A 12507-nucleotide genomic window follows, 5' to 3' on the forward strand; every position below is an offset into this window, starting at 1 on the left:
TCTCTTCTTTGAGCCACTCCTGCATGTTCGACATAAGCCTATACGCAAACTCTGTATATGACTCACTTTTGCCTTTCTCATTTTCCCGAAACTTCCGACGGAACGCCTCCGCAGACAGCCGGTACTTTTTTAGAAGACTCGATTTCACTGTGTCGAAATCCTCTGCCTCCTCTCTATCCAAGCGAGCGACTACGTCGGCCGCCTCGCCGGGTAACAAAGTGAGCAAGCGCTGTGGCCACGTTTCCCGAGAGAACCCCTGCTTCTCGCACGTTCGCTCAAAGTTAACCAGGAACAAACCAATGTCCTCTCCAAGCTTAAACGGCCGCATCAGGTCAGTCATTTTGAACAATACGCGTTCTCCTGCACCGTGTGCCTGACTTCCATTACGAGCGCGTTCCATCTCTACCTCGAGACGCTTCATTTCCAAAGCATGTTCGCGCTCTTCTTTTTCTTTCTGCTCTTTAAGTTCGCGCTCCTGTTTCTCTTTTTGCTCTTTAAGTTCGCGCTCCTGTCTTTTTGACCTCTCCTCAATAGTCTCAAGGCATTCCGACAGCTCGTCATCCTCAGCCTCTAACTCAAGAATAGCCTTTAGCAGTTCTGGTTTTCTGAGTTTGTCCGAGACATCCAGACCCAACTCTCTTGCAAGCTCCAGCAATTTCGGTTTGCGCAACGACTTCAAATCCATGGCTGCTCTGAATGCTGCTTTCTCTACTGCTTACTATTGTCTTGCCGCAAACTAACCCGGCAGCAACGACAACCACAAATACCAGCTCTGTTTCTAACACTAACAAAAGCCTGGCAAAGCTCAGAAGAAGAAAGTCCCGCACTCACCAAACCTCGCAGCCAAGAGTCCAGCGCAGTCGTTCCGCTGCAGGCAACCAGTCATCACACAGGGCTCGTTGCACTGCTCCCGGATCGTCGTTGAGCTGCTCAGCATACAGTCAACTGCATATCTTCGCTGCTGGCCTCCGTTGTCGCGATCTCACCGCTGGCAGACAGTTGTTTGGAGTCGGAGGCGATCTCACCGCTGCCAACCAGATGTTTGGATCCCACCGATGGCATCGGTTGTTGGGAACTCGGCGCTGACGCCCGTGGTTGTACCTGGGTCGCAAGCCCCAAGGGTAGCGTTGGCCTGGCGGCCTGGGGTACAACTGGAAGCATCCGAAGGTCCCGGCAAAGCATGAGTCGACTGGTAACAACAAAACAACTTGTTTATTTTAACATCGCAAAGAGTTGGCGGTCAGGTTGACCGAAGTAGAGAGACGGGAGAGCACTTTACTCAACAGAAGAAATCGGAGCCCTCCTTTGGCGTCCGGGGGCAGCTGTTTTTATACTCTCGCAGTTGAGGGCAAGAAGGAACCCCTCAATAGACGAGCACGTGATTGTACAATGGGCTAATGGTGACGCACACTGTCGTAGCGCCGCCGGTCGGGCACAAAGACTGGGAGGAGAGGGTGACCCCTGCTGTCGCATCGCCTGGTTCGGGCACAATGACTGGAAGGAGAGGGTGACCCCTGCATTCGCATCGCCTGGTTTGGGCACAATGGCACAACACTCACACACGCACATGAAGACACGTGGCATCGGAACATGCCTGGAAACGCCTGGAAACACCTGGCGGGGAGCGTTGCGGCGACGCCGAACGGGCCAAAATGTCTGCCGCCCCGCCGCAGTCGCGCCGGCAAAACCGCGTGTCGCAGGCGAAACGCAACAGAAGCAAAGCACAGACTGCGGAGAGGCATCCTAAGGAAAATAAGGAAACATCTTTCAGTATCCCCAATCATCACAAATGTGGACTGTGAGTTTCACCAAGATGGAAGAATCGCAAAAACTAGAGCTCTCCACAAAAGATTCCGTAGTGCCAGGGACGAAGTCTATGAGGACGCGGCGGAGTACGCAAATAGATAGAGTACGTCGATAGTTACTACGAGTGCACAGACTTACTGCAGAGCTAGTGGCAATGTAAAAACAGGAAAGACGGAGGTGGGGGAGGAGGCTGTCTTAACACTAGGCAATAGCCTGCACGGAGGCTAACATTGTAATCACTCCAAGACAGCTGTCAAGGACTATCCCAAAGGAAGAATCTTGCCGAAAGCGCTGTGAATTTTAACGAACTTTTCGTGAAGATCTCGACGTTTACATTATATGGGCACCCACACGCTCATCCCTTCCCGGGAGCGAAATAGCGCACAACCTGGCTCCAGAACTGACGGGCTGAACAGGTGATATGCAAATACTCGGAATGGAGAGAGACCGGATGACCAGCTTTAAGGAGACCACCAAACAGTATTAATTCAGAATACTTCATTTCTCCCCGGCACACTCCTCCCTAAGTAGAGGACAAGTGACGGCATGGCGGCTCTTAAACACGGATACAAATCTGAACCCGATGGTATACCAACGCTAGTAGCCGGAACTTTACACGTATAAAAGCAGATTCTGTCACGAAAGGTCGAATCTACAACATATGGTTCGGACATGTTCGCGGACACAGACAAAATATAATACACACAAAACCAGAGAACAGTGGGAAAGCGCCTTGACCGGCTGCGCACTGAAAGACAAACTGAAGGCAATCCAGAAGGCCGAAGATACCGCAAGAGCAGAAGGGCTCGAGGCCGTCATTGAGGTACAAAGGCCTAGGTCTCAAATCTGCTGTCCTAAAATAAGGTTTATTCCTCCTCCTTCCCCTGAACACAAGTGTGCCGGTAACGTTTCTCACTTTGTATGCCTGCAATAGACCTAATTTATTCTAAGTCGCGCTTACTATTAAGGGTGACATGGTAAGATATTTACATCTCCGACCCGTGGTATACATGAGTCACGAAACATCACCGGCTCATTTAAAATTTGACAGGTAAACAAATACGAGGAACTGTAATTATGCCGCATTCTGAGGGGGAATTCAGTTTGAAGAGAGGCATCACATGTATACAGTGCAGGTACGCTGGAGAAAAGTCGCGATTGAGGCAACCTACAAAACGGCGTTGCAAATGTCGGAAGCAATTGAGGTTGATAACAGTTCTAAATCATGCATTTAATGGTGCAGCACACTTGCTGATTTCAATAATGTTCCTGTGCACACGCCAAATGAAAACTTACTTAATATTTGGTGATGTTATCGAGAAATTTATCGAGAAATTTACCTCATAACACCATCTTACCTTGGACAATGCATTTCACCAAATCTTTAACAGGCAATGAAATGAGATTCTGGATTGTAAAGGCAGCGCATTTCTTGCCTCAAAACCAACCGAAGTTCAGGGCGAAGCAAACAACAATCTCGGAGAGTCTTTAGGTAACAACTGGTTTGGTTATATTAGGTCATCGTGTTGGTCACCTGGCAGGATGCATGCAGTGGAGCTGCTAATTTCAGTCAGTGAAGCCGAGCTTAAGAGCCACTGCCATTAGCGCTCAATGGGCGATTTGCCGAGATGGCTGTGGTTGAACGTGGTTGAGCAGGTAAATTAGTCATATAGGAAGCGAACGGAATAGTGGAAGTGGCGGAAAGCGTACTACAGTAGTCTACTCATGGAAATATGAATATTCGTAGTATAAAACGTGAGCAGGAGGAGGAGGAGGAGGAGCAGGAACAGATTTTAATAAAGAGAAGGGAGGAGAGGTCTGCTTGGAGGGCGCGTATCTAGCCTGCTACTCCGCACTGGAGAAAGGGGAAAAGTGAAATACAGGCAAAGGTAGGTGGCCGGTGATTATGTTATGGTACAGTGAGCTACTGTATACATGTTGTCTAATACACGGATGTGCTTTGTAGACACCGTGCACGCAAGAGCAATCTTGATGAATATGCAAGCCTCAGATATACAAGAGAATGTATGGAGGTAAAAAAACATCTTGTTAACAATGGCCGCTTTTTTATGCGGGATCTAATGTTATTTCCTATGAGATGGTGCGTTTTGTTGACTGGCAGTCGGTCAAGTGGTCATGGGCCAGGGAAGAACAGACGAAAAAGAAACACATATTTTCATGCCAGCTTTAGTGTGACCTGTAAGATTTTTACAATGAATTTCTATTTTTGCGCGACAATGAAAACAATCAGGAGGAGTGTTGCTTGCTCTATTGGCTCTTCACGCCCAATATTTTTCACAAGAGAAGTTACAGAATTTGGGTGGTTTTCTTTGTTGTAACCCAGTAAAGCGCTCTTGTGGACTTGATGAAAGCCTGTGTAACGTAACCGTTTCACACCGCGTGAGCGTTACTGCTGTAGGGTAAACCGTGTGAATAATCGTTCGGTTCTCGTTTGACATATAGGTGAATGACAGAAGGGCGACGCCCTCATGAAGAAAGTGGAGAGGTTGTCGCCATTCCAGCAATCCACAAACTCCCAGCTTTCCGTCGTCTGTTTTCTACGCGGAGCGATAATGCCCTGTTACACTGAGCAGCTATCGCTCCATCACAGATGAAAAGAAGAAAAAGATAGTTACGAAGCTAGGGCAGCGTGCGCCATGACAACAATCCCTTGCGTCCCCGCTTATACTGAGATAATTCACTGGCGACTTACCCCGAATATATTAGACAAGAAAACGCAGTAAGTCATACCTTGTTGGGGCTTTTACTGTATAGATCACGCTGCCCTGCTTTGAAAGTCTACGTATCCTGCCGCTCTAGGAATAAAATACAGGTGTATTACGTGCGCTCTTTTCTCAGAAAACGAGGTTACTGTAAGTATACAGTTGCTTTTTCTATATTCTTGCTGCTTTATTTCTTAGCGAGCGTAACCCCTTCAAACCCATTCCCTTAATCAGCAAATCAAACGATAACTTCTTGCACAGTAGCTTTCTGCCCAAATTTTGAGAGGACTTCTAATAATAATAATATTTGGGGTTTTACGTGCCAAAACCACTTTCTGGTTATGAGGCACGCCGTAGTGGAGGACTACGGAAATTTTGACCACCTGGGGTTCTTTAACGTGCACCTAAATCTAAGCACACGGGTGTTTTCGCATTTCGCCCCCATCGAAATGCGGCCGCCGTGGCCGGGAGAGGACTTCTAAGGACGAACCATCACGCAATTTAGCGAGCATGGGTAGGTGCCTGGACAAAGCTTCAATTCTTCTCATTGCGGCATCGGCCTGACAGCCTCCCGTATTTTGTGTGATTTCTTTCTGAACAGAGAACCGACGTTTGAAACTTAGGAAAGGCTGCAAGGTCATAACAAGAAAATAAAATTGTGCTGGAATTATGTCATTCTATTTGCTGAACAAAGAGCTGCATTTCTGCTTCTTCGGGACAATTGCACACTCTGGGTCACTTGTTTGCATTCGCCTTGCAATGAGGCCCCTACGTGTACTCCTTGTTCTGCTGGTCTGCGCTAACTGTGTCCAAGGTAGTACCACAACCTTGCTTTTCCTTTTTAAATGATTATGTATTTTGTAAAATGCATAGGCACTTCCTGAACTTCAAATAAAATTACGTGTATTTAAATTTCGCAGACGTTATCGCACACATGGCTCGCATATGTCTTCGTTTCTGAATGTTTCATACGCTTAACTATTTTCATTGCCCATTCGACACCTCGTATTTCATTCTTTTCGAACGTCTATATTCGGCGAGTTTTTATTACCCAGTACATTGTTTTGTCTGTTCTCAAATAAACAAACAAAATGTAGCTGATGCTCTCTGTATTCTTCTTTTGGCGCTCTCAAGATGTCTGTGAAAAACTTTTTCGCGTAATGGCGCCTCCTGATTATTCCGTTGCACGCATTCGACGTCTCATTCTATTCCATACACTTCCTCAGAATGCTAGTGCTGTATACATCCTAAAGGATTATTTGCTTGAGCTTGATTTCGTATGGAAAACTTTTCTGTATATTTCTTCAAAAGCAGTTTATAGCTGTCGCCAACTTTCCCATTCCAAAGAGAGCGCTACGTTTACTAAACTCTGAAATTGCACGCTAGCCACCCAGGAAGTCACACTCCCTAATGAATGCCATATAATCAGTGTACTCTGCGCATGCCATAGACTTCCATTTGCTCCATATAGTGAGATCATTAAATGAAACGCGTCAAGCGAGCCCGCAGCCCCTTAAACTGTATTGACAATGTTGATCAAAAACAGTCTTAGACTGCAATTCATCGGCATTTTGGGCAAATATTCCGTATAATGGAATTCAACTATAGGTCAGGGTACTTCTGTATATTTATATCACCTATGTTAAAATGAAACACATTATTTAATGTTCGAGTCAACGCTTTCATCAGTAAAAATAACTTACCAATTTTTATGCAAAATATTCTGAGCAGAACTAGCTCACACTCACCACAGTAGAAACTGTCATACGAGTCTCTTGTTTTGAGCTTTCTTATGAGGTCTTCATAAACAGACTTTCTTATGATATAGTCATTGCATAATATATAATCACCGTGCATTGTCGTCTGTGCTATAACGAAGGCGGCTTCGGAGTGCTGCGTTCAAAACCTCTCATCATGTGCGTAATATTTTTTTTTATTTATTGACAGCTTCTTTCGCGAGGCCGCCGACGATGACACCCCACGCTTCGCGGTGGCAGGCAAGGAAAAGCTCGCTTTCAAAACGGAAGCCGTGAAGGCGTAATCTCCATTTGAAGGCTGCAGTAGGTTAATGTTAACCACCTAATGCCGGATCTTTAAAAGTTATTGAAGTCAAATTATTTTTCTGACCATTCAGCTGTTATAGGCTTATTCTAACATACTCAATTTATTAATATAGATACGCCGCATTTATCGACTGTAATGGTTTGTAATAGTATTGCACTAGCACTTCTCATTGTATCTGCCACCAGTAGGAATTGGTCGCACAGCAGCGAAAGAAATAGCGAATGCTTTTGCTAAATGTGTTGAAGAAGAAATGTGTATATATAAGTTTCTGAATTTTAATGAAACTCATCAGCTATTTTTGAATAGAGATATGTTTACAACTTGCGAGTTTACTTTTCTAGTTTCACCAGGTTAGATACTAGCTATAATGCATCACTCCGCACCATTTCCTAAGGCACTGTGATCGTAATCATATTTGAGCGACAGTTCGATTGCGCTCATACGAAGTGAAATTTACAGTAACAACACGAAAAATAGCAAAGTACATATGACCTACGAAAAATTCACTGTTCGAATAATATCTGCTTTCTAAGACGTAGCAGCATGAAACCTTGTTCAGTTTCGCCAACATTAGTTATGTGGCCAAGTGATATGTTAGCCAGTTGTCCTTAAAGGGCCGAAAGAGAAACAGCATACACATCCTGGCGTATATTGGTTCTGTAGATATTGCTACAAGATTTAGATGCGCTAGTCACGTGAACGATTGAAATAACGACCTCTAAGATTTACTGTGAGTGGAGGCACAGGCTGTAAAATGGGTTTAGCTGGATTTCTCCGTCCGTTCACGATTTTCTTTGTTACGTCTCTGTCATTGCTTAATCGTCCTCTTTGTTGCATTATCCTTTACTGCGTAAGTATTCTTTGGTGAAAGGAAAATCTGTCCGTCCCGTCGCGCCTTATATGTTCAAAATAAAGACTTAATTGGTCAAGTTAACACATGTAATCGTTATAATATTGTAATGGTAGATATTCAGCAGCAGTGGGAAGACATGCATAAGCAAGCAAAATAAGTAAACAAAAGCGAAGTACCGGCCGACCCAAAGAACGCTTCTGCACTAGTGAACAATTTTCGGCATTCCTGTAGCACTTCTTGCGGCTTCTTTCTCACTTGCAACTTCGCCCTTGCCGCATTACAAATGAAAACAAAACCACCGAGCCACACAGACACTGGGGCTGCAATTCATAGACGTACGACCATTACGTTTGTTGCAAAGATCACTAGAGGGAACTTTGCATTTAGCGTCTATGGTAGATGCAAGTGTAATGTTCAGTCAACGTGCGAACACGCATTTGCCTAAGCTCCGTCCTTCGGGCAGCTTCAAACGGCTTTAATACTCTCTCAAGTGGCCATTTTCAACCAAATGTTGCTCCGTACATCTGCAGCAATTTGTAAAAATTACCTACGCACATAAACGTAATATTTAGCTGCTTTAGAAAGGCTGTGCTTGTTTATAACTTTAGACAATTGAAGTATTATAAATACTGTCACGCATTTAAAGCTGCTAGCCCTAAGATTACGAAATTCGTCTACTGCCCGTAATTCTCAAGGTCGTTAAATGATCGTCGTGCGAAATTTTCCCGTAGTAATTTATGTAATAAGTATTTCCTATGTCAAAGGGACACTGATCACTGCCCTGCCACATTTTATGTGATACGTAGTTTGTAAGGTGTTTTGCACGCCACCGAGAGTCTGAGATTGTTGATATTATTGCACAGAATTTCGCTAGCACTGTGGGGCAATACGGCGGTGGTCGAAGATGTCACTGTATGTATACGAATGACGCTGTTGGTGTAAATAAGGGGCTGTGCGATGCTTGAGCCAGTTACTGTTGTAATGTACCAGTTGTGAGAAGAGGCAATTGCGGAAGGTTGCTAAATATTTCTTTGTTCCTTTTTTCCCCTGGTACTTAACGCCAATTCGGTACTTTTCTTATATTGTTATTGACCACTGAGTCTGTATTTTGATGACGCTCTCTTTATCTCTCTTGCATAATGCATAATCTTGACAATTCTTTCAAGTTTTCAGACTAATACACGGGCATTGATGCATCTTTACGTTTATTTCAGCTTGGTTTAAGAAATCTCCGAAGGTTGAAAAGAAGCAGCCACCGTTCTGCACAAAGCCGCCGTTTTTAGGCAGCTGCCGACCATTAACGCAGACTTGGTACTACAACTCTACAGAAAAGCGCTGTACACCATCTAATGTCGGCTCTTGCATTGGAGGAACCAACAGGTTTGTCTCTGAAAACAAGTGCAAAGAGACATGCGAATGTGAGTGCGTACTCTAGCAATATTTTAACATGGCCTGATTCTTACAATTTTCTTCTTGACGTTGCTGTGCGTCCCATATTTTAAGTCTCTGCTGGCTTTTTGAAAAGTATTAAAGCATGGCCGAAATTACAGCTGCTTACCTGCTGTAAAGAAGTTACGGGACTTTTGTCACACTTGGTTGTCGTGCCGCACGATGAGGAAAGGACGTAAGGAAAGTAATCGAACACATGATGAAAACACGAACTATATTTATGCAAACCACAAAAAAGTACATTTACGAAAACTATAAAAAATCAAACTACAATCACACAAGTATGGACAGCTGGGCTAGTCGGTTATGATTAGCATTATGAAACATCGTTCCAGCGCACAATTGAACACGGACGAGATTCGTCTTCATGTTGTCTTTCTCTTCTCGTCCGTGTTCAATTGTGCGTTAGAACGATGTTTCATAATACAATCACGCAACCCGTTTGTACAATCCGTGTGTACGGATACAATTCGTGTGTACGAGAAACGAACAGTTTGAAACAGTTCGCGGTACAGGAGACGAGAGGTTGCCGGAGTGAGGGTGCCGCAGTGAGGGGCGACGACGTGACGACGTGGAAGACGCTTCTATGTTGGACAGGAAGAAGAAGATGGCTCTCCACAAACGAGGGACGACCGCTCAGCAGTCTGTCTGCGTCCGAGCCGCAGTGCACGTGGCTGGTATGGTCAGCCTGCCCAGCGGACGACTTGCGTGCGAGCGGCAGTGCTCGGTGCATATGCCAGGCCACGAACGGTGATCCGCTGAACAGCCGACTAAGGGCCGTCCGTGGGGCCAAGGGCCTTGCCAGCTAACCGCAATGCTTGCGGCAAGGGGTTACACAGCAGCAGGCCAGGCCGCGCTCCCAGCTGCAGTACTCGTGCTGGCTAACGCATCAGCTAAGTGCAACGGTCTCGCGGGAGCTCCATGGACAGCCGCGTTCCCTGGGGCCTGTTGGTCGCCGGCGCCCGACACTTCGGCCTGCTGTATTCCGTCTCCTGCTGACTGAGCCCTTGTCTCCGCACGAAGCATTTTGCCACGCGCTCACCATACATGGCCCAAGCGTGGCACGACGCACCTTCGCAATAACATAGAGTCATCGCTGATTTGGTGAGATCACGCACATCCGTGGCCCAATGTCAAAAGAACCCGTGCGCGCTTCGTTGTTCTCGGCGTCATTTTCTTTCACTCATCACACCTGCAATAAAAAGACCAGAGCAACCACATTTATCAAGATGCTGTTACAACGTAAAAAGGGGCGTCTTCAACAAACGTCGTTGAAGGCCAAAGAAAGTTGAAAAACATTATTTTAATTGTTGAATGGAGCAACGGTTTGAAAAAAAACGCTTTCCTTTCCGTGGCACATCCCACGTGAGCATGGATGAATAACTGTGATATAACCAATATAAACAAAGGAACAATGCGTTTCTCCTATTTGGAATGCCGAGTGTATACACAGGAACAGCTGTAACCTTCACGTTAAACCGGATTTATGAGTCCGTGATATGGTAATACGGGTATGGTAAACAGTCTCTCGAGTGTGGAGACAAAAATGTGTGATTGTAAACAACATGAGTATATTTCGTACAAGGTTTGTAATCATGCAAAATATTTGTGGCCCTATTCGCAAAAGAACGCGAACATCACTGGGAAAAAACATTCAATGACAAGAAAGAACCCTTTGAGAACTTCGAGAAGTTATCTATATCATCTCGTTACAGAGAGCGCAGTTAAAAAGCACAACGTAACACAATATTGACATGCGTACGTTTTTGCCTTTCTCCTGTGACCACTATTCACCGGCAAAAAAATGTTAAACGTTAGTGCTGGGCGCAAGAAGCGCCAGCATTTAGCAGGTTGTTCTCGATTTTCCTAGCTGGTCTCTTTATCTGCGGTCTGTGTTGCCACAGTACACATTGTCACCAGATTGGACGCGCGATGCAAACAGTGTTGTACATACTAGATTATGTGCGAGCCCCAGCGATGATGCTTGAGCGTTGGATGAGTCAAGTATAAATAGCCGACGTGTCAAAGCAGCAGCTCACATTCCACGAAGATTTTCGACTTTGCTTGTAGCTATCGTCGTGCTTGACTGTTACTTGCTTTGATGGGTAAAAGATTGCCCGAAAATAGCAAACTCCCAACTCACATTTTCGACAACGCGTAGTTCTTTACCGTAACTACAACGTGACAACTTAAACGTGCAGGGATGTTTGTGCACCTATTCGCTGAATGCCTACTGTAGATTTCCATGACGGGGTATATGCTGTGAGTAACTATCGACAGCACAGGCGACAAATGTGTTGCTGAGGCAATCTAAACACCGACGCAATATTCCAATGTGCCAGATACATAGTAAGTTAAGTGCCACCTGTACTTAATGATGATTGCCGATTATCTTTGTGAAACATTATTTCTGTTTTTTTTTCCTTACGAAAGGGGTACCTTAAATAAATTGAAGGAATCACAATGGGCTGTCACCCTAAGGCATGTGTTTCGCTGCTCGAATTACTATGATTGTGGGCTAAGAGAAACAAGGTCAGAAGTTTCACTCAACATGTTCGTCATTGTGCTTGCTTGCAATGGGCAATTGTGGACTATGAGGTAAGCTGGTGAATAATGCAACTTTTACTTTTACAGCACCCTCTAAGGCCACGCCCTCTAACACCATGTGCCTTAAACCACCGGTCACAGTTTCCTGTGGCCAGGTAGAACATGCTTGGTTCTTTGACCCAAACACCAGCACCTGTAAAATGTTCACCTACATTGCTTCCGCTTGTGGGAGTGTGAGCAACAAATTTTGGACAGAAATGATGTGCCAGGCTGTGTGCTTACGTAAGTGTCACTCTTACTGACTTCCATCAGCTGAAAAAGATAGAGTAATAATATTAAAGGAAATGTTTTTTTTTATTTTCAAGAATATAGGGGAAGCTAGTTGTAATAATGCGTTTTAACTGCCTCAGTGTGCCTCTTGTACATCGTGTATACCTGGCACACTTGTTTCCTTTGCGAAATGAGAAATTTATGAATTCACAAAGAAAACAATAGTGTACCATGGTGAGCGCATGTTTTGAGTATTGCATGCTTTATATTATTGATTATTAGTGAGCCAGGTATTTATATGTCAGTGAAAGACATGCAGTGGTTGCGCATGCTTAAGTGATGTTTTTCGTTTTCTGCATGGCACGTTTACAAAGGCAAGAGGTACACTAAAGAACAATGTTTGCTTTGAAAGCACCGAGCACTGTAGCGTTACACTATTGTAAGTTTGTGTAAGCATCTCCGCGTATTCTCCTTAGTCTACCAGTTGTCTACCGCGGAAAATGAAACTAAGCTATACCAGGAGACAATTTCGCAACCATTCGTTAGAACAAATCAAAGAGAGCGTAAGCTCTCCAACGCTGTTTGATCCGGTATTTCTCAATCACCGGCAAACTATGGTGACTGCTCCCTATAAGACAGTGCAGCATTTCCAGGATTATGCGACCGCGTCCGTAGACCCTATTGCCCCTACCGACCGAATTTCACTAGCAAGAAGCAACAGTACGAGCAGGAGCATTCCAGTCATTGAACAACCGCTAGGGAGCAAATCGATGGAGTCATGGTGGAATAATGCTA

At 44.9% G+C, this 12507-nt stretch overlaps 1 protein-coding gene across 1 annotated transcript; it reads left to right on the plus strand.

The window, feature by feature from the left end:
- Nucleotides 1-5273: 5273 nt before the first annotated feature.
- On the plus strand, nucleotides 5274-11751 carry LOC142587157 (kunitz-type serine protease inhibitor B5-like). The gene is made up of 3 exons (XM_075698047.1): nucleotides 5274-5343; nucleotides 8661-8864; nucleotides 11530-11751. Exons 1-3 carry the CDS (start codon nucleotides 5289-5291, stop codon nucleotides 11742-11744), a joined length of 474 nt encoding a protein of 157 aa, XP_075554162.1. The 5' UTR covers nucleotides 5274-5288; the 3' UTR covers nucleotides 11745-11751.
- The last annotated feature ends 756 nt before the right edge of the window (nucleotides 11752-12507 follow it).

Source organism: Dermacentor variabilis, chromosome 7, assembly GCF_050947875.1.
Source record: "Dermacentor variabilis isolate Ectoservices chromosome 7, ASM5094787v1, whole genome shotgun sequence".
In the NCBI taxonomy this organism is placed as follows: domain Eukaryota; kingdom Metazoa; phylum Arthropoda; class Arachnida; order Ixodida; family Ixodidae; genus Dermacentor; species Dermacentor variabilis.